Raw genomic sequence first — 27,474 nt, forward strand, 5'->3', positions numbered from 1 at the left:
ATGATTTATTACACAATATTGAATATAGTTCCCTGTGCTATACAGTAGGACCTTGTTTATCTATTTTATATACAGTAGTTTATATCTGCTAATCCTAAACTCCCTATTTATCCCTCCCCAGCCCCATTTCCCCTTTGGTAACCCTAAGTTTGTTTTCTGTCTGTGAGTCTGTTTCTGTTCATGAATAAGTTCATTTGTGTCACATTTTAGATCCCACATGTACGTGATATCACGTGGTAATTGTCTTTCTCTTTCTGACTTACTTTACTTAGTATGATAATCTCTAGATCCATCCATGTTGTTGCAAATGACATTATTTCATTCTTTTTTATGACTGATAGTATTCCATTGTATATATGTACCACATCTTCTTTATCCATTCATCTCTCAATGGACATTTAGGTTGCTTCCATGTCTTGGCTATTGTAAATAGTGCTGCTGTGAACACTGGATGCATATATCTTTTTGAAATATAGTTTTCTTATGTCCAGGAGTGGGATTTCTAGATCATATGGTAATGCTATTTTTAGTTTTTTAAGAAACCTCCATACTATTCTCCATAGTGATTGCACCATTTACATTCCCACCAACATTGTGGGAGGGTTTCCTTTTCTCCACACCCTCTCCATTTTTTGTTTGTAGACTTTTTGATGATGGCCATTCTGACTGGTGTGAGGTGATAATCTCATTGTAGTTTTGATTTGCATTTCTCTAATAATGGAGTATGAGCAGAGGTCTAGGGTATGAGCACCAAAGTTGATGACTGAAGTGGGTCAGAGGACAAAACAATGGAAAGAAACAGAAATTCAAATAACAGAGATGCCAGGATACTGAATGGATCTTTTGCATTGATGTAGAAATTTTCACATGTACAACAGAATTAGTAGTAAACCAGAGTAAAATAAGGAGGATGGATGGTAAGTGAAGAAAAAAAGAGGGGATGATGGTACAACAGTGTGATAGCATATGCTTCAAAGGAATTAGAGTCATTTAGGGAAAAGTAAAAAGAGCAATGGTCTGGAAGTGGCAGAGGATCATGAAAGATACCCTCTTCACTTCCCTACTCAGTATTAGAGAAAATATAAGAGAAAATGTGTGTGCATTTCAGAACACTGAGTGGAATCATAGCTCTCAGTGAACAGTCGGCTTGACATTCAAGTATGAAACAGAAGAATACATTTTTAAAAAGCCATTCAGAATATAGAGCATTTTGCTGATAATGGAGCACAAGTTTCAGGGGACAACTGGGAATGATTGTGGTATCAGAGCAGATTAGTATTTTGGTCAGATATTTAGGGAAAATTGAGATAAAAGCCCAGATGCTGAAGGACAGGCTGTAAACTGTGGACTTCCTGCCAAGCCTCAGATACACAGGGTTGTGAAGCATGAAAGAATTACTTGGGATAGTCTCTTAAGGGAAAGTGGTTAATCAGAGGTAATTAAGACCTCTTTCTAGACACTGGGCTCTATCCAAGTCTTTACTCCCTCTGGGGGCAGCAGCTTCATTTTATACTCCCCACTCTGGCCTTTGTTTCTTCACTTTCAACATGTAGAAATTTAGAGCTTTTTTTTAAAAAAAGATTTGATGAAAGTTCATAATAATGCAATTGACAAGGAAATTTAGTTATTATAGAGATATACATTTAAAGTAATAACTAGAATTATGAGTTATAACATTATATAAGAACATATAAGATTCTTAGAAATTTCATGTAATGTCTGAAACATTTATATTAACATATTTCCATAAAAATAACCCAAAGAAAGTTTAATATTAGTTGTTTTGTTTGTTTGTTTATACTGCAGGTCCGTATTAGTCATCAATTTTATACACATCCGTGTATACATGTCAATCCCAATCACCCAATTCATCACACCACCATCCCCACCGCACCACAGTTTTCCCCAATTGGTGTCCATACGTTTGTTCTCTACATCTGTGTCTCAACTTCTGCCCTGCAAACCAGTTCATCTGTACCATTTTTCTAGGTTTCACATACATGTGTTAATATACGATATTTGTTTTTCTCTTTCTGATTTACTTCACTCTGTATGACAGTCTCTAGATCCATCCACATCTCAACAAATGACTCAATTTCATTGCTTTTTATGGCTGAGTAATATTCCATTGTATATATGTGCCACATCTTCTTTATCCATTCATCTGTCGAGGGGCATTTAGGTTGCTTCTATGACCTGGCTATTGTAAATAGTGCTGCAATGACATTGGGGTGCAGGTGCCTTTTTGAATTATCGTTTTCTCTGGGTATATGCCAGAGAAAGTAGTGGGATTGCCAGATCATATGGTAATTCTATTTTTAGTTTTTTAAGGAACCTCCATACTATTCTCCATAGTGGCTGTATCAATTTACATTCCCGCCAAGAGTGAAAGAGGGTTCCCTTTTCTCCACACCCTCTCCAGAAGTTACTGTTTGTAGATTTTTTAATGATGGCCATTCTGACCTGTGTGAGGTGATACCTCACTGTAGTTTTGATTTGCATTTCTCTAATAATTAGTGATGTTGAGCAGCTTTTCATGTGCTTCTTGGCCATCTGTATGTCTTCTTTGGAGCAATGTCTATTTAGGTCTTCTGCCCATTTTTGGATTGGGTTGTTTGTTTCTTTAATATTGAGCTGCATGAGCTGTTTATATATTGTGGAGATTAATCCTTTGTCCACTGACTCTATTACAAATATTTTCTCCCATTCACAGGGTTGTCTTTTCGTCTTGTTTATGGTTTCCTTTGCTGTGCAAAAGCTTTCAAGTTTCATTAGGTCTCATCTGTTTATTTTTGTTTTTATTTCCATTACTCTAGGAGGTGGATCGAAAAAGATCTTGCTGTGATTTATCTCAAAGAGTGTTCTTCCTATGTTTTCCTCTAAGAGTTTTATAGTGTCTGGTCTTACATTTAGGTCTTTAATCCATTTGAGTTTATTTCTCTGTATGGTGTTAGGGAGTGTTCTAATTTCATTCTTTTACATGTAGCTGTCCAGTTTTCCCAGCACCACTTATTGAAGAGACTGTCTTTTCTCCATTGTATATCTTTGCCTCCTCTGTCATAAATTAGTTAACCATAGGTGCATGGGTTTATCTCTGGGCTTTCTATCTTGTCCCATTGATCTATGTTTCTGTTTTTGTGCCAGTACCATATTGTCTTGATTACTGTAGCTTTGTAGTATAGTCTGAAGTCAGGGAGCTTGATTCCTCCAGCTCCGTTTTTCTTTCTCAAGATTGCTTTCACTATTTGGGGTCTTCTGAGTCTCCATACAAATTTTAAGATGATTTGTTCTATTTCCGTAAAAACTGCCATTGGTAATTTGATAGGGATTGCATTGAATCTGTAGGTTGCTTTGGGTAGTAGAGTCATTTTCACAATGTTGATTCTTCCAATCCAAGAACATGGTATATCTCTCCATCTGTTGTACCACCTTTAATTTCTTTCACCAGTGTCTTATAGTTTTCTGCATACAGGTCTTTTGTCTCCCTAGGTAGGTTTATTCCTAGGTATTTTATTCTTTTTGTTGCAAAGGTAAATGGGAGTGTTTCCATAATTTCTCTTTCAGATTTTTCATCATTATTGTATAGGAATGCAAGAGATTTCTGTGCATTAATTTTGTATCCTGCTACGTTACCAAATTCATCGATTAGCTCTAGTAGTTTTCTGGTGGCATTTTTAGGATTCTCTATGTATAGTATCACGTCATCAGCAAACAGTGACAGTTTTACTTCTTTTCCAATTTGTATTCCTTTTATTTCTTTTTCTTCTCTGATTGCCACGGCTAGGACTTCCAAAACTGTGTTGAATAATAGTGGCGAGAGTGGACATCCTTGTCTTGTTCCTGATCTTAGAGGAAATGCTTTCAGTTTTTCACCATTGAGAATGATGTCTCCTGTGGGTTTGTCATATATGGCCTTTATTTTGTTGAGGTAGGTTCCCTCTATGCCCACTTTCTGGAGAGTTTTTATCATAAATGGGTGTTGAATTTTGTTGAAAGCTTTTTCTGCATCTATTGAGATGGCCACATGCTTTTTATTCTTCAATTTGTTAATATGGTGTATCACATTGATTGATTTGTGTATATTGAAGAATCCTTGCATCCTTGGGATAAATCCCACTTGATCATGGTGTATGATCCTTTAAATGTGTTGTTGGATTCTGTTTGCTAGTATTTTGTTGAGGATTTTTGCATCTATATTCATCAGCGATATTGGTCTGTAATTTTCTTTTTTTGTAGTACCTTTGTCTGGTTTTGGTATCAGGGTGATGGTGGCCTCATAGAATGAGTTTGGGAGTGTTCCTTCCTCTGAAATTTTTTGGAAGAGCCTGAGAAGGATGGGTGTTAGCTCTTCTCTAAATGTTTGACAGAATTCACCTGTGAAGCCATCTGGTCCTGGACTTTTGTTTGTTGGAATATTTTTAATCACAGTTTCAATTTCATTACTTGTGATTGGTCTGTTCATATTTTCTGTTTCTTCCTGGTTCAGTCTTGGAAGGCTATACCTTTCTAAGAATTTGTCCATTTCTTCCAGGTTGTCCATTTTATTGCCAGAGAGTTGCTCGTAGTAGTCTCTTAGGATGCTTTGTATTTCTGCGGTGCCTGTTTTTCATTTCTAATTTTATTGGTTTGAGTCTTCTCCCTCTTTTCTTGATGAGTGTGGCTAATGGTTTATCAATTTTGTTCATCTTCTCAAAGAACCAGCTTTTAGTTTTATTGATCTTTGCTATTGTTTTCTTTGTTTCAATTTCATTTATTTCTGCTCTGACCTTTATGATTTCTTTCCTTCTGCTAACTTTGGGGTTTTGTTTGTTCTTCTTTCTCTAGTTCCTTTAGGTGTAAGGTTAGATTGTTTACTTGAGATTTTTCTTGTTTCTTGAGGTAGGCTTGTATAGCTATAAACTTCCCTCTTAGAACTGCTTTTGCTGCATCCCAGAGGTTTTGGATCATCGTGTTTTGTCATTTGTCTCTAGGTATTTTTTGAATTCCTCTTTGATAGCATCAGTGATCTCTTGGTTATTTAGTAACATATTGCTTAGCCTCCATGTGTTTGTGTTTTTTACTTTTTTTCTCCTGTAGTTCATTTCTAATCTCATAGCGTTGTGGTCAGAAAAGATGCTTGATATCATTTCAGTTTTCTTAAATTTATTGAGCCTTGATTTGTGACCCAACATGTGATATATCCTGGAGAATGTTCTGTGCGCACTTGAGAAGAAAGTGTATTCTGTTGTTTTGGGGTGGAATGTCCTATAAATATCAATTAAATCTATCTGGTCTATTGTATCATTTAAAGCTTCTGTTTCCTTATTTATTTTCATTTTGGATGATGTGTCCATTGGTGTAAGTGAGGTGTTAAAGTCTCCCACTATTATTGTGTTACTGTCGATTTCCTCTGTTATAGCTGTTAGCAGTTGCCTTATATGTTGAGGTGCTCCTATGTTGGGTGCATATATATTTAAAATTGTTATATCTTCTTCTTGGATTGATCCCTTATCATTATGTAGTGTCCTTCCTTGTCTCTTGGAACATTCTTGATTTTTAAGTCTATTTTATCTGATACGAGAATAGCTATTCCAGCTTTCTTTTGATTTCCATTCGCATGGAATATCTTTTTCCATCCCCTCACTTTCAGTCTGTATGTGTCCCTAGGTCTGAAGTGGGTCTCTTGTAGATAGCATATATATGGGTCTTGTTTTTGTATCCATTCAGCAAGCCTGTGTCTTTTGGTTGGAGCATTTAATCCATTCACTTTTAAGGTAATTATCAATATGTATGTTCCTATGACCATTTTCTTAATTGTTTTCGGTTTGTTTTTGTAGGTCCTTTTCTTCTCTTGTGTTTCCCACTTAGAGAAGTTCCTTTAGCATTTTTTGTAGAGCTGGTTTGGTGGTGCTGAACTCTCTTAGTTTTTGCTTGTCTGTAAAGCTTTTGATTTCTCCATCGAATCTGAATGAGATCCTAGGTGGGTAATCTTGGTTGTAGGTTCTTCCCTTTCATCACTTTAAGTATATCTGGCTTGTAGAGTTTCTGCTGAGAAATCAGCTGTTAACCTTATGGGAGTTCCCTTGTATGTTATTTTTCATTTTTCTCTTGGTGCTTTCAAAAATTTTTCTTTGTCTTTAATTTTTGCCTATTTGATTACTATGTGTCTCAGCGTGTTTCTCCTTGGGTTTATCCTGTATGGGACTCGCTGTGCTTCCTGGACTTGGGTGGCTATTTCCTTTCACATGTTAGGGAACTTTTCGACTATAATCTCTTCAAATATTTTCTCTAGTTCTTTCTCTCTCTCTTCTCCTTCTGGGACCCCTATAATGCGAATGTTGTTGAGTTTAATGTTGTCCCAGAGGTCTTTAGGCTGTCTTCATTTCTTTTCATTCTTATTTCTTTATTCTGTTCCACAGAAGTGAATTCCACCATTCTGTCTTCCAAGTTACTTACTGTTCTTCTGCCTCAGTTATTCTGCTATTGATTCCTTCTAGTATAGTTTTCATTTCAATTATTGTATTGTTCATCTCTGTTTGTTTGTTCTTTAATTCTTCTAGGTCTTTGTTAAACATTTCTTGCATCTTCTCAATCTTTGCCTCCATTCTTTTTCCGAGGTCCTGGATCATCTTCACTACCATTATTCAGAATTCTTTTTCTGGAAGGTTGCGTATCTCCACTTCATTCAGTTGTTTTTCGGGGGTTTTACCTTGTTCCTTCATCTGGTACATAGCCCCTGCCTTTTCATCTTGTCTATGTTCCTGTGAGTGTGGTTTTTGTTCCACAGGCTGCAGGACTGTAGTTCTTGCTTCTGCTGTCTGCCCTCTGGTGGATGAGGCTATCTAAGAGGCTTGATGGGAGGGACTGGTGGTGGGTAGAGCTGACTGTTGCTCTAGTGGGCTGAGCTCAGTAAAACTTTAATCCACTTGACTGTTGATGGGTGGGGCTGGGTTCCCTCCCTGTCTGTTGTTTGGCCTGAGGCAACCCAATACTGGAGCCTACCTGGGCTCTTTGTTGGGGCTAATGACAGACTCTGGGAGGGCTCATGCCAAGGAGTACTTCCCAGAACTTCTGCTGCCAGTGTCCTTGTCCCCACAGTGAGCCACAGCCCTCCCCCCCCCCCCGCCTCTGCAGGAGACCCTCCAACACTAGCAGGTAGGTCTGGTTCAGTCTCCCCTGGGGTCACTGCTCCTTCCCCTGCCTCCTGATGCATACACTACTTTGTGTGTGCCCTCCAAGAGTGGAGTCTCTGTTTCTGCCAGTCCTGTTGAAGTCGTGTAATCAATTCCCTTTAGGCTTCAAAGTCTGATTCTCTAGGAATTCTTCCTCCCGCTGCCGGACCCCCAGGTTGGGAAGCCTGACGTGGGGCTCAGAACCTTCACTCCAGTGGGTGGACTTCTGTGGTAAGTGTTCGCCAGTCTGTGAGTCACCCACCCACTGGTTATGGCATTTGTTTTTACTGTGATTGTGCCCCTCCTACCATCTCATTGTGGCTTCTCCTTTGTCTTTGGATGTGGGGTATCTTTTTGGTGAGTTCCAGTGTCTTCCTGTTGATGACTGTCCAGCAGCTAGTTGTGATTCTGGTGTTCTCTCAAGAGGGAGTGAGAGTATGTCCTTCTAACTCTGCCAACTTGGTTCCTCTCCTCGAAATATAGAGCTTTTAAAACTCAATTTTACTCTTAGAGGGTTTTAGCTTGTTGCCTGTCTTATCACAACTTCAGTTTCATGCCCCTCAGTCCTTCATTTAAACCATCTTTGGTTTGAAGTTTTCACATTTTTTGTTGTATTGCCTGTAGTCTTAATGAAGGATGAATGGGTCATAATTTTGACTTCTTGCATACGTAAATATGTATTTCTATCACCATTTAAAAGTGAATGATGTCTGGTTTCCCTGGTGGCACGGTGGTTGGGAGTCTGCCTGCTAATGCATGGGACATGGGTTCGAGCCCTGGTCTGGGAGGAACCCACATGCCACGGAATAACCAGGCCCATGAGCCACGACTACTGAGCCTGCGTGTCTGAAGCCTGTGCTCCGCCACAGGAGAGGCCACGATAGTGAGAGGCCCGCGCACCGCAATGAAGAGTGGCCCCCGCCTGCCACAACTAGAGAAAGCTCTCACACAGAAACGAAGACCCAACACAGTGAAAATAAATTAATTAATTAATAAACTCCTACCGCCAACATCTTCCAAAGGAAAAAAAAGTGAATGATGTCAAGAGAATGGAAAGACAATCCAGAGGCTGGGAGAATACTTTTGCAAAAGATACATCTGATAAAGAACTGTTATCTAAAATATACAAGTAACTCTTAAAAATCAACAATAAGAAAACAAACAACCTGATTAAAAAATGGCCCAAAGACCTTAACAGACACCTCACCAAAGAATATATAGAAATGGCAAATAAACATCTGAAAAGATGCTTCATATCATGTGTCATCAGGGAAATGCAAATTAAATCAACAGTAAAATACCACTACACACCTGTTAGAATGGCCAAAATACAAAACACTGACAACACCAAATGCTGGTGAAATATGGAGCAATAGAAACTCTCGTTCATTACTGGTGGGAATATCAAGTGATACAGCCACTTTAGAAGACAGTTTGGTGGTTTCCCACAAGGCAAAACATACCTTTACCATATGATCCAGCAATCATGCTACTTGGTATTTACCCAAAGGAGTTGAAAATATGTTCACACAAAACCTGCACACGAAGGTTTATAAGCAGCTTTATTCATAATTACCAAACTCAGAAGCAAACAAGATATCCTTTAGTAGGTAAATGAATGAACTGTGCTACATGCAGACAATAGAATTTTATTCAGTTCCAAAAAGAAATGAATGATTAAGCCATGAAAAGACATGAATGAACTTATGTAAATCTCTAAGTGAAAGTAGTCAATCTGAAAATGCTGCATACTATATGATTCCAACTATAACACATTGTGGACCACTTTTTTCCAGTTTGCAGTGATACATAATCGACATGAACTATATGGTGTTTATTTTTATAACTTTTTCTGCTTATTGTATCCATTGAAAAAGAAAGACAAAATAAACAAAAGGAATGAATTGGAGAATCAAAAATCAAAATAATCTTGGCAAGTTGGTGTGATATGCAAAAATCAGTAACAATTAGCAGAACAAAATGTATATACCTCTGTTTAAGTTTAAAAAAGAAAAGAGTGCAATGGGTGTAGTCTTTGTAACCAGATTATAGGAACCAGGTCTTCGGAAATTAGTTGTATAAAAGACTGGTAATGAATAATTTTGTGGTGATGTTTGCACAACATTGCAAATGTAATTAACGCCACTGAAGTGTACACTTAAAAATGACTAAAACAGCAAATTTTGTTACACATTGTATGTTTTACCACAATAAAAAAAGACTACAGTGAAGCCACAGATTTCTCATCTTAAAAGCAAATGAGATCCAGCATAATGGCCTGAAGAAATATTCTATCATATATTATTTATTTCAAGATATAATATCACAGTCTAGACTAAGGCACAGATGGTATTGAAAGTTTCACAACTGATACTATGTTTAAAAGAGTTGAAAAAACCATTTGTGGTTATCCTGAAGGAAATTAGCTATTCTACAAACAACTGGAGTATTGTCATGTAGAAAGAGAAACAGACATTATCTATTCTGTTTCACAGAAGTATAAGTGAACCTAATTGGTAGAATTCATCTACCCATTCAATCCACAAACCAGGTCTGCTTGATGAAGTCATGGCTCATTTCTTTAAACACTGGTACGCTAATAAAATTTTTAAATAGGCAGACGATGTCTAAATACTACTGGATACCTGAGAGAAGACGATCTAAGAAAAAGGCCCTCTGCTGAATCACTGACATGGAAATTATCTGGTATTGGTCTATATAAGGAAATCCATTAATCATGTGGAGGAATTCTTCATTTGAAAGCAAGGGTCTGACCATAATAGTCTTCCTTAGTGTGAGTGTGGCAGTCCCACCTTCACTTATCTGATCTCCTTTTTGATTTTGACGATAGATAGCAAGAAGTTCTTATAGTCTTTACCCTTTATCTCTGAATTTCTCTAAACATTTACAGAGAGCAGCCATAACTTCTTTATTCCTCAAGCTGTAAATCAAGGGGTTCAACATAGGTGCCACCACAGCATAGAACAGAGCAAACATCTCCTCTTCCACTGAAGAGGCTGCCCGTGGCCCCAGGTAGGTGAAGATGGTAGCCCCAAAGCACATGCAAACCACAGTGAGGTGAGAAGCGCACGTCCCGGACGCTTTGCTACGTCTCTGAGTAGAACAAATGCGCAGAATGGCAACAACTATATGACCATAGGAGAACAGAACCAGGGAACAGGGAAGCATGATCACCAGAAATACTGAGGCAACCACCATGACCTTACTGAAGTCGATGTCCACACAGACTAGCCGTAGCACTGCTAGAGTCGCACAGGCAAAGTGATTAATAATACTGTGACACAGGAGAAGCCGAAAGGTGATGACTGTTTCCATCAGTGAATTCATGAAACCAGCCACCAAGCAGCCGGCAGCCCGCCCCAGGCACAGCCCTCCGTGCATGATGACTGTGTAGTGCAGTGGGTAGCACACCGTCACGCAGCCGTCATAGGCCATGGCTCCCAGCAGAAAGAACTCAGACCCACCCAATGCCAGGGATGCATAGAGCTGGAGCACACAGCTGTGGAGTGGGATGGACTTCTAGACTGAGAGCAGGTGGGCCAGCATTTGTGGGGCAAAGCTGTTTACATAACAAAGGTCCACAAAAGATAAAACACTAAGGAAGGAATACATGGTGGTGTGAAGCCTGCTGTGCAGTCCGATCAGAAGAAGAAGGAGGAAATCTCCCACAACAGTCACCAAGTACATGGCCGAGATCAAGACAAAAAGGGAGACTTGAGTCCCCCAGTCACTGGACAGCTGCAGCGAAATGAACTCACTCAGCCATGTCTGCGTTTTATTTCCCTGGCCCATGAGTTTCTCCGGACTGAACTAACGATGGCAAAATAACAAATTAAGGAAACTCAGAATCGGAAGGTGTCTTTTAGACCAGGGAGAACCTACCCACCTGAACTGCAAGTTCTCCTTGAATGTCTCAGTCAAATCATCATCCAAACTCTGCTTGAACATATCCGTAGATGCAGAACACAATGGGACCCAGTTTTGCAGCTGGAAATCAAGGAGAAAAAAAGTTACATTCTTTAAATTCAATTTATTGGAAGATAATTTCTTCTCCTAAACATCTGCTCTTCAATGGAGGGAAGAAATTAATGAAGTGGTTAGACAAAACCCTAGTCAATTTAGTAGTTATTACAGGGGATAATTGCTGTCTTTCTGGTGTGACATTTTTTAGCCCACATGATTTGTTCTGAATTCTACATGATGTTCAATACCATTTAACTTTTTTGTTTTGTTTACGCTGGATACCTCAGACACAGCTCTACTCACCCCTCCTTAATGGACTGTATCCATGAAATCCTGAATGTTTTAAGTGATATTCTCATACTTCTTATTACTAAGTGATTTTGAATTTATTTTCTGTAATTTGCCCTTTTAATTTGCGAGTGGCAGGTGGAAGGCCTCCTCTCCACCCACCTCACCCCAGTGGCCCAGGTGGGCAAGATCAACCCAGGATGGCCTACTTCAAGACTCAGGCTGAATGAAGGGAAGGTATACATAGCTGCCAAAGTTTATCTCTTATGTCCTCCAAGGGAAATTTAATAAAGCATTTAATGATGTCAAGTTATTACTTAATAATAATGTTTTCTCAAGGAAGGGACAACTTATTTCCCAATATAACAGGGATCAGTCCTCAGCAGGGAAGGCAGAAGGACAGAAAATCAGGTCTTAATTATAGAACATGACGACAGAGACAGTAGTAGTTTTTTGACCCAAAATCAAAACTTCTTTTACGTTTTCTCACTTAAAGAAAGAAATAAGTGATCCGTAACTAAAATATACAGATGGGAGTTTGAGGTCTCTGAGACAATCCAGTGACAGTACATGAAAGATTCACGTGAAGATAATCATTCCCATGGCTTCTATACTATTCATGCTATAATTGTAGATGGACAGCAGATGACATTTATTGAAAGTTTCCAGTTTCAGCATAAAAACTTTTAGAATGATTGTTACAGATCACATCATTTATAACACAGGTGGCTGGAGGACTTAATATTATAGTTTATTATAATATGGTTAGTTATAAAATATTCAGGATTTAGTATACTGTTTTGAATAAGGTCCAAAATGTCAAGGAATTATTAAAAAGAGAGCTTTCAGAAATTGAGTATCACACAGAAATTAGCGGAAATGATCAAACAATGTCAGATACCACGTTCAACACCTTGCACTGAAAGCTTTCAGTCACTTACACCAAAATTGACTGGAACAAGATACTCAGCTGCAACACTGGCAAAGAAATGCACAATATTTAAAGATATAAGTAATATTCTTCACTACATGAAAAGATAAAGAATTCGAAATCTTGATGACAAATAGGTATAGTCTATAATCAAGAATGATTTTTTTTCTAGAATGTTGAAAATTAACAGCTTGTCAGCCTCACAGCTACAAACCAATAGCCTAGTCTTAATTATTGTGTATTCCCTTCTTTGTAATTTTATTTTGCATTTTACCTATTTATACATCAATTTCTTTTTGTTCTGCTACATTTTACATTGGAATAAAAATTATTGTCATTATACTTGTTGGAAATTTTCCTAGTCATTTCAAGCCATGATAAAAATGTGGACTGGTAATATCTACAGTGCTTTCCTATTTCTATGTAAATGGACTCTGGCATTCCAATGTTCTTTAGAGATTTACCAATAGCTAGAGACCACACTATAAAATACAACTAAATGCAAGACCCATCCATCCTTCCCCATCCATTCACGTTATTCCTAACATATGGCTGCCTATGCTTGCAGTTTTCAGAATATTTGGACTGAGAGAGTCATCAGGCCCATTGTGACAGGCAAGGGAGTTTTCTGGAAAATTCATTATAAGTACTTTATCTGGGGATATCAGTTTTGCATCTAAATATCTGAACTATATTTTCTCCACATGGAAGTGTTTGCTCTTCTTTTTACTTTCTCCTTCCCCATCTAATATCATGATGGCTATAGATGGCCATGATGTATATATGTATCATATATTTGTGGTTCCACATATTAGTGAACTCACACAGTTCAAACCCATGTCTCAAAGGTCAACTGTATATACGTGTGTGTGTATTGTTTTCAAAAATTGCTAACAACATAGATATTGAAGAAATTAATAGTTATTTTGTGTTTAATGCTTTATGTTATGATTTAATTAAATAAACAACTATGTAAAACACTAATAAAGCCTAAAACATACCAAAGTGAATGAATTTCTACTGTGACCTGTTCTTTAAAGGAATACCAGTGATTTGTCCTACATTATATGTTCAGGCCTGTCTCCCAGGGCTCAAATGTAACTGTGATGCAGGAACTCTTCCAGGTTTATCAGCAGCTATGTATGTGCAGATAGGTAGTAGCATAGATGTGACAGTGATAGTTAATGGTAGATTCATTTACACTGTTTGCACTTCTATAACCAGGACTCAAACGAATGTCAATTTTTAAAAGGCAATGTAACAACAAAAAAATAAATGGTGTCTTTTTACCTATCTCCAAAACCATATCCCACAAAAAGGGTATTTGTGCTTAAAGTCATGTTGCTTTTGCTCAGTAATGGAGTCAAGCAAGTGAATTTCCAAGTGATACATTACTTGCAAGCAATTTTGTCTTTTTTAAATAAAATACATTTGATATTTTTATAAAGTGATGTGTAAAGTCAAAGTAAACCTGTTTCTTTGTAAAATTGTTTCAAAAAACTTAACAGGTCAATTGCCCTGTGAATCACTGAATGGTAAGGTTCAGTTTTAGAAAATGTTCTCAGTCTTGTCTATTATTTTGGAGACAGATGGCAGGAAGAAAACAAACAAGCTCCTGAAACACTTTTGCCCAGAGTGCAAAAATCCACTGGAGTGGGAAAGATGGTAAGAGAAGAAATAAGAATCATAATTACACTTATTTTTATATTGAGTTGATATAAATACTTTACTTGCTGAACACTTACTCTGTACTAGGCATCATACTACTTTATATTATCTACTAATATAATACAGTATAATAATATTCACAACAACACTCTGAACTTTGGCTTATTATCTCTATTTTACAGATGGGAAAAAGACTAGACCATGGAGGAGTCAGCAGGTAGACAGGATTATCTGATAACCTGGGGCGCATCAATCACCTGCTCCTGTACACAGCAGACCTTGGGTATAGCACAGTGACAGTAATTTTTTAAAGGTTGTGGATTCACCTAACATGAAAATCAGAAGACATATCAAGAGGACCAACTGAGTTCCTACTTTTGATCCCATTCACTTCACAGTCATGGTGGACCGGAGTAGGTACTTCTCACTCACCTATGAAGTTGAAGTCTGGCCTTCAAGCCACATCAGCAACATAAGGAAAAGAAACACAGCCCATCACCCCTATTAGGGACTCTCTTCATGAAGTATGTGATTAACTGGCCTCTTTCATAAATTTGAAAAGGTGATCATACTTCAACTTGTGTCTCTTATGGTGATGAACACAACATCTTACAATGGATCCACGGCAGGAAGTTCTTTCTTCCTCTTATAAGAGAAAACTAAGGGCTCTAATCATGGAAAATAAGGAAAGAAATAATTTAATAGAAATGGATAAATCGAGTGCTTATTTTTAAAATTACCTTTCAAAAGAAGATTCAAACCTAAGGATAGTTTTGTCTACCCAAAAATATCTCTTAACAAGTAAGAGATGAGACATGATGAAGGGTCCTGGTCTGAAGGTATGAGCTTTATTTGGTTGGGAAGATTTGTCCCTTCTGAGCTGTCTCCCATGGGGAACTTGGAATCTATTCTCTGTAGTGGTGAGTGCTTATAAATAGTGCCAATACATCCCCTACTGTGTAAATAGTTACTATCGCACTAACATAAAAAGTGGGCTATGTTTCCAGGTCACTCGGCAATCACACCGAAGGCAGAGGAAGACTGTTGAGTGGCCATGTAGTTAAGCCAAAATCATTACACAGGTGGAGAAGAGAGCCAGGAGTTCTTTCCACTCAGAGGAACACTTTTCCATGGTGTCCTCTTTGGATCCCACACATAAGTACACTCACTCATGCTGAAGCTGTTCACAAACTTCTGTTCAAACCTACTTAGCTGTACACTCACAAACATAATTTGAATAACCAGAACATATTTTTTAGGATAAATTTCTACTAGAGGACAACTATATCAAGCTGCTATACTCTTAGGTTTGAGGACTATGGCAGGAGAGGCCATGGATTACAGGAGCCTGGTTTCACAATTTATGTTGCTAAGTAAGTGATGAAGAAGGACTGAAAATGCCTGACTCGCCTCTGGAGAATGGAGGAGGCCATCCTGTGCCTTGGAAAGATGGCAGGGCTGGGAAAGTTATGGAATTTGAAGCAAGTGCAGTTGGAACAGGTCACTTTCTATAACTTAGTGATAAAATCTCAAGGGACCAATTATTTTTTGTTTATTAGATTTCCTTTATTTTCCATTTCCCTCTGTCTGGTCACTTCTGCATCTAACACCCTAACCTACATTTCAACTTTGCAAATGAACATTTTGTTTCCTTGTCCCTGGAGCATGGGAAGGAGCTTGCCAAACTTTAATTTCTCAAGGGAAGTGTGTCTGAGTGTTCAGTGATAACACTTTTGGATGGTGGGAATTTTTATCGCACTTTAGGACCGTGAAGATTAAATCGAAACTTTCTCATTCCAACTCATCCATCTCCATGTTCCTTTGAGCAATAGCTCCTGGGTCGGGCAACTCATGGGACCACTGAGATGCTCTATGGTACATCATCTAATCTGAAGTTGGACAGGGAGAGTTTTTATGCCAATCTCTAAACAGATGTTGCTTATTATTGGGCTGCTCTCAGGTTTGTAATTCTACCATCACATCCTGTAACCTTAGCAATTTCACCCTTCCCTTCACTTTAAGCAAGATGATCTTTCATATCCTGGTTTGTACTTAGGAATTTTTAGTGTTGGGAATCTTTAAAAAAAAAGTACAGCCTCCTCTGTGAAAAACCTCTAGTGAGGATGTTAAGCATTGTGCAGTGATACCTCTAGTCCCCATCTCCCTTTCCCAAGAGTGGGAAGGGAGATTTCCACTGTATGCCTTGTCTATGTCAGAGTGACCAGTCTGTTCTCATCCTCTGCTCAACGACCTGGCATTGCCCCAGAGAAGGGCTTATTCTGGGAGCTGGTGACAAAAGCATCTTCTGGTGACCTAAAACCATAAAACTCTAGGAGAAAACATAGGCAGTTTACTCTTTGACATCAGTCTCAGCAATATTTTGTGTGTGTGTGTGTCTGTCTCCTCAGGCAAGGGAAACAAAAGCAAAAATAAACAAATGGGACTACATCAAACTAAAAAGCTTTTTCATAATGAAGGAAATCATGAAATGAAAAGACAACCTACTGAACAAAGGAAAATATTTGCAAATGATATACTGGATAAGGGGTTAATATCCAAAATATTTAAAGAAATCACACAACTTAATATAAAAAAAAAACCCAAAGAGGTCTATTAAAAAATGGTCACAAGACCCGAATGGACATTTTTCCAAAGAAGACATACAGATGGCCGACGGACACATGAAAAGATGCTCAACATCACTAATCATCAGAGAAATGAGAATCAAAACCACAGTATCACCTCACACCTGTCAGAATGGCAATCATCAAATAGACAACAAATAACAATTCTTGGCAAGGATGGGGAGAATAGGGAACCCTCTAGGCAGTTCCTGTTGGAGGGAATGTAAATTGGCGCAGCCCTATGGAAAAGTGTGGAGGTTCCTCAAAAAATTAAAAACAGTACTACACAGTCCAGTAGTTCCACTTCTGGGTGTTTTCTGAAGAAAACAAAAACACTAATTCAAAAAGATATATGTACTCCTATGTTCATTGCAGCATTATTTACAGTAGCCAAGATATAGAAGCAACCTAAGTGCCTACAGATAGATGAATGAATAATGAACAGGTGGTATATAGCTCTATACACAATGGAATATTACTCAATCATAAAAAAGAATGGAATTTTGTCATTTGTGACAACATAGATGGACCTAGAGGATATTATGCTAAGTGAAATAAGTCAAACAGAGAAAGTAATGAATGATTTTACTTATATGTAGAATCTAAAAAACAAAACAAACCAACAAAACAAAACAGAAGCAGACTTATAACGAAAACAAACTGGTGATTGGAAGAGGGGTGGGAGGTTGGGGAAAATAGGCAAGAGAGGTTAAGGCATACAAATTTCTAGTTACAAAATAAATAAATCACGGAATGTGATGAACAGTATTGGAAACATAGTCAGTAATTTGTAATAGATTTATCTGGTGACAGATGGTTATTAGACTTATCATGGTGATCAATTTGTAATGTATATAAATGTTAAACTACTATGTTTTATACTTGAAGCTGATATACTATTGTATGTCACCTATACTTCAATTTTTAGAAGTAGAGTAACAGGATTACATGGTGCAAGAACAAATGAACAAATAGAATAGAATTCAAAGACAGACGCATATATAGGTAAACTTAATGTACATGAAAGTTATTAAAATGACTGAATAAAGAATAGATTGTTTAATAAATGGACCACACATGGAAAAAAACACTAGATCCATATTTAACAACATATGTAGAAGTAGATATCTAAACAAATACTAAAATACTAAAGATACACTAAAGAAATACTGTGAAAGGTAAAAGTATAAAACTAAATTAAATAAAACAGAATATTTTATGACCTAGATACAGGGACTTTTTTTAGAAAAACAAAACTTCATAAGCTTAAATTATTGGAAAAAAAATGTGATAAATTGGATTATATCAAAATGAAGGTTTTTCATTCAACAAAGGACTCTATGAATAAAATTGACAGAGAGGTGATGGATCAGAGGTATGTATTTGTAATGGCTATAACCAAAAAGGATTCAAATTTATAATATACACACCAACAAGGAAATGGTAGAAAACTCAAAGGAAGAATGAGCAAAGAAAATGAACACAGAGTGTCCAGCAATAGAAACCCAAAAAGCCAACAATATGGTTCACTCAGAAAATATTTATTTGGTGCTAACTATAAGACAGACACTATCCTATATTCTTGGTATATATATATATATATTTACCTGAACGAAAGATCCCTGCTCTCAAGGGGCTTATATTATATTCTGGGGGCAGTGGAGGGATGAGAGACAGACATTAAACAATGAGTTAATTGCAAATATGTTAGAAAAGATAAGTTCTTTGGAAAAAAATAAATAACAAGGTAAGAGGGAACAGGAGTAGGGGGCAAGGAGAAAGTCTGCAGCATCAAATAGGGCAGTGATGATAGTTAAATGAAGAATTGGAGGAGATGAGGAAGTGGCTACCCGAGAAAGAAGCATTCCAGGTAGGGAGGCATAGTTAGGAGAAAAGCCTGTGTTCATTGTAAATACTTTGGATTAAATCCTGAATAATTGCATGGTTGAAAAGAGGAAGGACATGATTCGAGTTCTGTTTTAAAGGGATCACTCTGAGCGCTGGGATGTAAGAATAGAAGCAGGGAAATTTGATGCAGGCAATTGCAGTAACCCAAGTGGGAAGTCAGGGTGGCTCACACTGGGGTGTAAGAGTGGAGATGTTGAGAAGTGATCATACTATGTATATATTTTAAAAATAGAGACAACAGGCTACTCTTGCCAATTTATGAGAAAAAGACTGGGAAATTGCCTAATCGCTGCAATGATGGAGTTACCGCGAATTGAAGCGGGGAAGGCATGGAAAGAGTGGTGTTGGGTGAAGGTAGACAAATCAGAAGTTCAGCATATGAAGACATGTTCATATTGATTACTTATCAGAGTAACGCAAAATAAGACAATTTTATATCTTTTAGGCTAGAAAAAATTCAAAACATGCAGGCTGTGGATAGATAAGACCCGTCAGGCACTGACGTACGAGTGTAGACTTATAAAGCCATTCTGGAGAGCATTATCCATTACCTAGCAATTGGTTCTTGTGTATATTCCTTAAATAAATTCTCACAGGTCCTTAAGTGCACATGTATTATGATGTTCATCATAGGCCTATATGTGGTGGTAGGGAGCTGGGTACCATAGCTAAAATATGGTGAACACCATGGATTACTCTCAACAGTTAAAAGTAATAGACTAGCAATATGTATCACTCTTAAAAATATACTGTTGAGTAAAAAAAAAAAAACTAAGACACAGTATGAGTAGTTAATATATATTTAAAATATATAAACGCACTCTCAAACATCATTATATGCATTAAACATATCAGAATAGTTGAGGAATAAAGAATGGGATAAAACAATTAATTAATTTTAATTAATAAAAGAAGGCTTGTATGGGTGATAGTATTTCATCTACTGAAGAGTATTATGAACCAATTAACTCTGAGCCTGAGATTTTTTAAAGCCTATTTACTGTTATACTAAATTCCAACATGCATTATCTTTATATATTTCGTAAGAGGCAACCTTTAGAATAGTAAAGAAAGTTTCAATTAATAAATCAATCAGCAGGAATTTATTAGCACTGTTAAGGCACTGGGAACACAAATAAGATAAAATGCATAGTCCTTGCTCTCAAGAAGCTTATAGTCTAACTGATGAATATAATACTTTGCCTTTTCCAAGGCAGAAACTTGAATTTTCTCCTTTTAAAAGTGTGAGATCAAAACATCTCTACTCTTGAGATTTTACTCAGAAATTCGAGCCCAGTTATTCATGATGCTGATAGGATTCAGAATTTCCAGTGAAAGGAAGTATTTATTACTAAATTTATTAGTGCTTATTAGTAAATTATTAATACATTGGATAATTCTCAGATTTCACATACAAAAAATGTACAGGTCTGCAGTTATTTTTTCCATGTATGTCTATGACTTGTAAAAAAAAATAAATTTTCCTTGTATAGAGATTTAGCCGTTTTCTTCCAACTCCTGTCAGACAAGCAGTGTGCCATGAGAGCAGTGAGAGGGAGAAGGGGTCAAAATGTAGATGAAGAAGCGGGCAGCAGCTGGACCAAGTTAGGTCCTGTACTTGTGGGGTTTGGATTTTAGTCTAAGCAGGAAAAGGATGTGACTTGATTTATTTTCTAAGATAAAGGAGCCTTCTACAGGTCAAATGGCCCAGGTAGGGCCATTTCCCAGGTAGGGAAAAGAAAGAGTTGGAGGGGACCTATAGATTAATGAGATTTCAAAGCGTATCAAATTGGAAAAAATGGGCAAAACTAAGCTACGGTGACAGTGACGAGGGATGTTTGCTTGAATAATAAAGCCATAAAGAAATGCAAGACAGTGATTACTACAGAGGTCACGAGAGCAGTTACTTTTGGGGAAAAGGAGTCGTGATTATGATGAGGCATGTGGAGGGACTGCTACAGTAGCTGACAGAACTGTTTTCTTTTTTATTTTCTTTTTTTTTACTTGAGTAGTGGTTACAAGAGGGTCTGTCTCACAATAATTCACTAAGCTACACATTTATGTAGTGTGGTGTTCTGCCTGTGTTTTAGCTTACAAAATAAAGTCAAAAAACAAATAATAATTTTAAAAATTCAAGCTGTTGTGTGCAGAATAGAATGTAGAAAGCAGAGGTGGAAACAGAGAGACCAGGTGATCACATATTTTGTTGACAAGCTAATGAAATCTATTGCTGGGTAGGGTGTAAAATAAAGGAATCAAGAATTACTCTGATGTATGATGGTTCCTTTTACTAGTCCAGTGAAGGTGTATTGGGGCAAGAGGAAAGGAATAGCTTGGGATAGAGGAAGCAAGAACAACAGCTCTATTCTAACAATGAGATTCATATAATGTAAGTGAAAGGAGTTAAAAGCAAGCATTGATACATGTGTTTGGAGATCATGAGAAAGATCTTGTCTGGCTTGGAGCTAAAAAATAAATAGATAGATAGATAGATAGATAGATAGAAAGATAGAGATAGAAAAGTTGGATGGATGGATGGCTAATGACTGGGTGGGTGGATGGATAGATGGAGACACAATAAACTGGATGGACAGATGCCATGGTTCTGGGTAAGGTGGCTACCTGGAGCAGACACAGAACAGTGATCTACTAGAGCCACAGCAAAAGGAGAAAATTCATTTTGAGTAACTGTATATGGAGAGAAGGTTGCATAGTATGTAGTGTAGTGTAGTAGTTGTGTCCTACAAGCTAGTTTTTAAAAATAGTTGAATATCTACTCTATGCCACCACTGTATTAGGTATTTTACATAGATAATTTATAATCTTCAAAATAATCACACATACTGGATATTATTACTTCTTTTTATAGTTGAGGAAATTAGAGGTTAGAGATGTTAAGTACATTTTTCAAAGCTGCATTGCTGGTGATGGGTGGTGTCATGAAACGAAGTGTGGCTCTTCTCACCCTGAAAATTTTTACTGTTTATATTTCATTTTCTGAGGAAATAGGCAGGAAGTATATGAAAGTAAAAGGGGGAATATGAAGTCTAGGAGGAGAGATTATCCAGCAGACTGCAGCTTAATAATTAAAGGCTTTTTTTTTTTTTTTTACCGTATGTATAACAGGGCAGTGATACATAGTCAAAACGTGGATGAATGTGGAAAGTCAGTCTAGAAAAACTTGTTCACCATGATCTACCTTATGAGAAAATGTGAGAAGAAAGGGCACGTCCATCATTTTCTCTTTGTTTAGAATGCCGTTCTGGGGGCTGTCGGAGGGAAGGAGAAATTCTTTGAATCTTTACCCTTTGTCACGAAGTTTCCCCGACACTCTTCTAAAGGCGCTCATCACTTCCTTGCCCCTCAAGCTGTAGATTAAGGGATTCAGCACTGGAGTCACCACAGCATAGAACAGGGTGACCATCTTCTCCTGTTCTGCTGAGGAGCCAGCCATGGGTCTCAAGTATGTGAAGATGGCTGTTCCAAAGCACATGGAAAGCACAATGAGGTGAGAGGCGCACGTCCTCAATGCTCTGTGGCGTCCCTGGGCAGGACGAATACACAGAATCGCAGCAACTATACCCCCACAGGAGAACAGAACAAGGAAACAGGGAAGCATGATCACCAGAAATCCCGAGATGGCCACCGTGACCTTGCTGAAGGAGACGTCCACACAGGTCAGCCTCAGCACAGCCAACCCCTCACAGGCCAAGGGACTAAGAACCTTACGGCGCAGAGGTAGCTGAAAGATGACGACTGTCTGCATCGGTGAATTCATGCGAGCAGCCCCCCAAGCGGCCGGCAGCCCGCCCCAGGCACAGCCCTCCGTGCATGATGGCTGCGTAGTGCAGTGGATGGCACGCTGCCACACAGCGGCCATAAGCCACGGCCTCCGGCAGGAAGAACTCTGTGCTGCTCATTGCCAGGGAGATAAACCGCTGGAGAATGGGATGGACTTCTGGGCTGACGGGAAGCGAATGAGCATCTGGGGGACGGTGCTGTTGGTATAACAGATGTCCACAAACGACAGGACACTGAGGAAAAAGTACATGGGTGTGTTTAGCCTGCTGTCCAGTCTGATGATGAGGAGGAGGAGGAGGAAGTTCCCCAGCACAGCCATCAGACGCATGGCCAGGAAAAGGACAAAGAGGGAGACCTGAGTCTCCCGGCAGGTGGACAGTCCCAGCAGAATGAACTCACTCATCCATGTCTGGTTTTCCCTGCCCAGGAGCTTCTGAAGACCAAAGCCAAGTTATAAATCAAAAAAACTAGATACGTAAGGTGCCAGAGGACCTTATAAGTTCACTTAGACCAAACAGCCATCTAATATTAAGTGGTTTGGTTTTTCAGATTGTATGTCTCCTTGTGGGAAACAACAGAACCCACTGATGTGGCTCAGATCCAAGGAGAAAACTCTTCTCCTTCCTTAAGCAGGAAAGTTTTCATTAAAATGCTTATTTGAGTTAAAAAGATTAACTGTAAAAAGTGATTTTTTTTTTTCTTTAAAGCCAACTCCTAACCATGGAGTTGTTTACTTCTCTGTTAGACACTGGTTTTTCCCTCCTTACTATCTCAAAATCCATACTGAATGGAACCTAATAGGTATGAACAGGTTTTTTTTTTTTATTTACTTTTTTTACTTCTGGATTCTTTGACTATGAAAATGAGATACTAAATTTCCACCCTTTTAAAATCACAAATTTGGGGTTGTAAGTTAGAAGGGAGCAAATATAAAATAGTTTTTAATAGGTAAAAATTATCGAAAATTACATTTCAGAGTCAGTGAGATAAAAAAATGAAGACCTGGGCGACCAGGCTCATTTCTGAAAAATCTTCACCTGTTTGTCTTTTACCTGGCTGAGAGAATAAGAGGAAAGAATCTGCAATATTGCATTTCTCCTCCCTAGAAAGAGCAGCAGATCATGGGGTCGACAGCAGAGTATGACTGTCAAGAAACAAATCAAAGTCAAAGATGCATTAACTATCTTCCTTAGTAACTGATAAGAGCTCGAACACGTGCTGGCCTATTAACTAAAAGATAAGGGAAAACTGGTTGCACATTCCCTCTGATTCTATTTGTATGCATTCTGGATAGTGACTATTGTGATTTGGAGACTATATAATGTGATGGAAAAAATTAATCAGAATTAACTCAGTGAAATGACTGCTGATGATCTCTTTCCTTTACCCGTCCTCACTTTTATCTTTATCTGAAATATCGGACTATCCCCGGCCCCTGAGGAAACTCCGTCTTTTCTCCTCCTTGGGCTATGCTCCCTCTACTGTGACTCACACGACCAGAAGGTAATACTCTAGTCTGCTCAATACCATCCCCAGACTTTCGAATCCTGCTGATATAGTAGTATTTCTGAAAGCTCAAGCGCTCTAGTATTCTCTCTGGAACTCTTAGTAATCTTATTTGTACCTGACATGTCAAATCACAAGTGATTTCCAAAAACCTCACGGACTGAACAAAGCCCACTCTAGATTTCCCACATACCCTGTCCTAATTACTCTGTCCTTTAGGTAGAGAAAGTGAAACGCATGCACTGCTGTGACAAGGACATATTATCTGTTTACTGTCTGTGATCAGACAGTGCCATTAGAATATATGATGAGAATCATATTTTGTGTTGAGGATATTCATGACAGTAAGGGCAGCTAACTGCAGATAAATAGGGTGCCAAAGGTGACTGGATTATCCAGCAGAGAAGGGTCTATTGGCATTTGCATTTGATAATCTTTTATCTAGAAATGAATTAAGCTTGATAAACCATTCCTGCTCCAAGAGATAATTTATGTAAATTACAAGAGGAGGCAATAAAAGTATAAAATGTTCTTTAATTCTTTAGAATTTACTCTAGAGCTTCAGATCAGCAAGCCACTTTGTAATATTTCTATCAAAGAAAGAGGAAACCTACCTTTTTATCCCCAATGAAAAGGGAAAAGTTGGAATATAAAATTATCACTGGTGAAGATCTCAGGTACAAAAGAGAGATAAGTGACTTCAAAGGGGAAAATCAGTGCCTAAGACCTGTCAGCGGAACCTGACAATGTAGAGATGATATTTTAATAGATAATATTCCTAGCAAGGTGCATGAGGCAGTCTCTGATTCTGCTATAATACATGAAACAATTCATATAACATGAGTTCACCAGGAGAGGGCTAAAAGGAAAAAAACAATACAGTGCAGGAGGTAGCTGATGATTATTTAAGGTATTCTCAGGTACCAAATAAGGAGACTTGACTGAAAAATCTGATGATAATATCTTGTGGCTTTGAGTTTTCACTTCTTAAAAACTAATAATAGTTAAGGGCTTGACAAAGAAAATGTAGTAATCCCTGGTCTTGGATCAGTAATTCCGATTAAAGGCTCAGCAAGGTATTGTTTACAAATAGAAACACTCATGGTTCACAGGACACATTTCTGTATCAGCTTCATGTTTTTTAAAGCACCTCTCCCTGGAAGTGAATGAACGACCTGCTTGGCCAATGAACTTGCACTTCCCAGTTCAACTGTCACTACCTACAGCTGCTCCTCGGTATCCCTGGGATGGGTTTCAGGACTCCAGTGGGTACCAAAATCCACAAATGCTCAAGTCCCTTAAATAAATGGCCTAGTATTTGCATATAACCTACACACATCCTCTTGTACACGTTAAATCATCTCTAGATTACTCATAATATCTAATACAAAGTAAATGATAAGTAACTAGTTGCTAGCATGAAGCAAATTCAAGTTTTGCTTTTGTGAACTTTCTGGAAAAATTTTTAATATTTTCAATCCATGGTCGGTGAATCCACAGATGTAGAGCCTGTGGATCTGGAGGTCCAACTGTAGCTTCTTCATCTGTCTAAAGGGAGCACAAATTCAAGTCTGTCCAAATTCGTTGGAGTGAGGGAAGTAGGGAGGATAAGAGAAAAAGGATATGACATCAATAGGAAAAAGAATAATTTTTTAATCAAAAGTAAAATGTTTAAAACTTTTGAAAATATGGTATGTAAATAAAAGTTAAAAACAGATTTTCAAAAATAAGGTGGAGGTGTTGTAAGTGACAATAATAGTAAGATAAACAGCATTCCTGAACTAACTCTCCTTCCAAGAATTGTGAATCAACCTTCCTAAAGTTCTGCATCAGAAGTGTTCTCAAAAAAAGCCACCTGGAAAGCTTGAGATTTCCCAACGATGTTAACTGGCTAAGTTGCTATCCCCACCCCATTCCCACTTCCTAATGCAGACCTACACTGCTTGGAGCAACAGAAAGTTTAAAGCCAGTCATTTGACGAAGTTACCTTCTAACCATCACTGTTTAAGAATGAGCTGGTTAACACAAACCTGTTCTCAGGTCCAGATTTCCAGCAGTGGACAAGAACTGGGGGGGAGTGCAGTGTGACACAGGAAACACAACCTGTTCAATGTATCCTATGAATGCAGTAAAAGCCCTAGGCTAGGTGCTTCATTTCTCAGATGTATTCGAGAGAAATTTCTCCCCAGTCTGGCTGGGCAATATCTCCTGTAACAAGGTTCTGAAATTGTACATAAGTTATGATCATATATTATCTACACAACTTATGCAACTATTTCATGGGACATATCTCCATTTTGTCTCACTATTGGGAGGTTCCTTTTAACTGGGCATTGTCATTATGTATTTCTGTATCTAGATGTTTGCCCTCATCTTCTAAAAATACTACAAAAATTTACTACCCACTTAAAGGCATCTCAAATCTGATATCTATCCCACTGATGGACATTTAGGTTGTTTCTAATTTGTGGCTATTAAAAACAACACTGCTGTGAACATTCACATAAGCGCACACACACACACACACACACACTCATCTTTTGTCCCAGACATGTACTGTACTCATTTCTGTTGCCTAGTAGTGGAATTGCTATATCACAGATTATGTGTGTGTCCAACTTTAGCTAATATCATCAGTTCTGTCAAACAGATGTTTCAATTATATTCCCACCAACTCTGTATGAGTATTCCTTTGCTCTAACCATTCTTTGTCCTTGGATTATAAGTCTTTTTCATTTTAGCCATTCTGATGTGTACATAGTAGTATCTCACTGTGATTATATTTTACATTTCTATGATGACTAATGAGGCTCTACATATTTTAAAGTATTTACTGACTATTTGGATATTCCATTTTCTGAGGTGTGTATTCAATTTCTTGCCCATTTTCCTATTGGGTTATTTCTCTTTTTCTTATTGATTTTAGTTCTTTATATATTTTGAATATGAGTCACTTGCCATTTATATGTATCACAAATATTTTCTCCCACCTATTCATTCTCTTAATGGTATCTCTGATGAAGAGATGCTCTTAATTTTAATGTAGTTCTATTCATCAATTGTTCTTCATAGAGTTACTGCATTTTGAGTCTTGAGTGAGAAATCTTTGTCTCTCCCAAATCATGAAGTTATTCTTCAATGCCATCTTCTGGGAGTTTTAATGTTTTACTTTTCACATCTACATCAACAATATATTTGGAATTTATTTCTGTGCATGATATGACACAGGAACCTAGATTCACTTCTTTCTATGTGAATATCCACTTTTACTGAGAGACAATTCTTTCTTCACTATTCTCCTGTGTTGCCACAAATCAAATTTTAATTTATATGTGTAGGTTTTTCTCTAGACTATTTTTTTATGATCCATTGGTCTACTTATCTATTATTATACCAGTACTGCATTGTCTTAATTACTGTAGCTTTATAATAAACATTGTTTATAGTAGTATAAATCCTCCAACTTGATTCTACATTTTCAAATTGTTTTGGCTCTTCATGGCTATTTGAATTTTCAATCTGACTCTAGAATTAGCTTAAAGATTTCCAGGAAAAAAAAAAAAAACTTTGTGAAATTTTAATTGCGATTTTACCTAAAAATCAATTTGGGGAG

At 37.7% G+C, this 27,474-nt stretch overlaps 1 protein-coding gene and 1 pseudogene across 1 annotated transcript; both read right to left on the reverse strand.

Moving 5' to 3' along the window:
• Nucleotides 1–10,025: 10,025 nt before the first annotated feature.
• Nucleotides 10,026–10,964, reverse strand: LOC131762174 (olfactory receptor-like protein OLF3). The gene is given in 1 exon segment (XM_059073501.1): nt 10,026–10,964. A coding segment is annotated over 1 exon segment (939 nt).
• Nucleotides 10,965–21,855: 10,891 nt separating this feature from the next.
• On the reverse strand, nt 21,856–23,137 carry LOC131762956 (olfactory receptor-like protein OLF3; annotated as a pseudogene).
• Between the last annotated feature and the right edge of the window lie 4,337 nt (nt 23,138–27,474).

Source organism: Kogia breviceps, chromosome 9 (genome assembly GCF_026419965.1).
Source record: "Kogia breviceps isolate mKogBre1 chromosome 9, mKogBre1 haplotype 1, whole genome shotgun sequence".
Lineage (NCBI taxonomy): Eukaryota > Metazoa > Chordata > Mammalia > Artiodactyla > Physeteridae > Kogia > Kogia breviceps.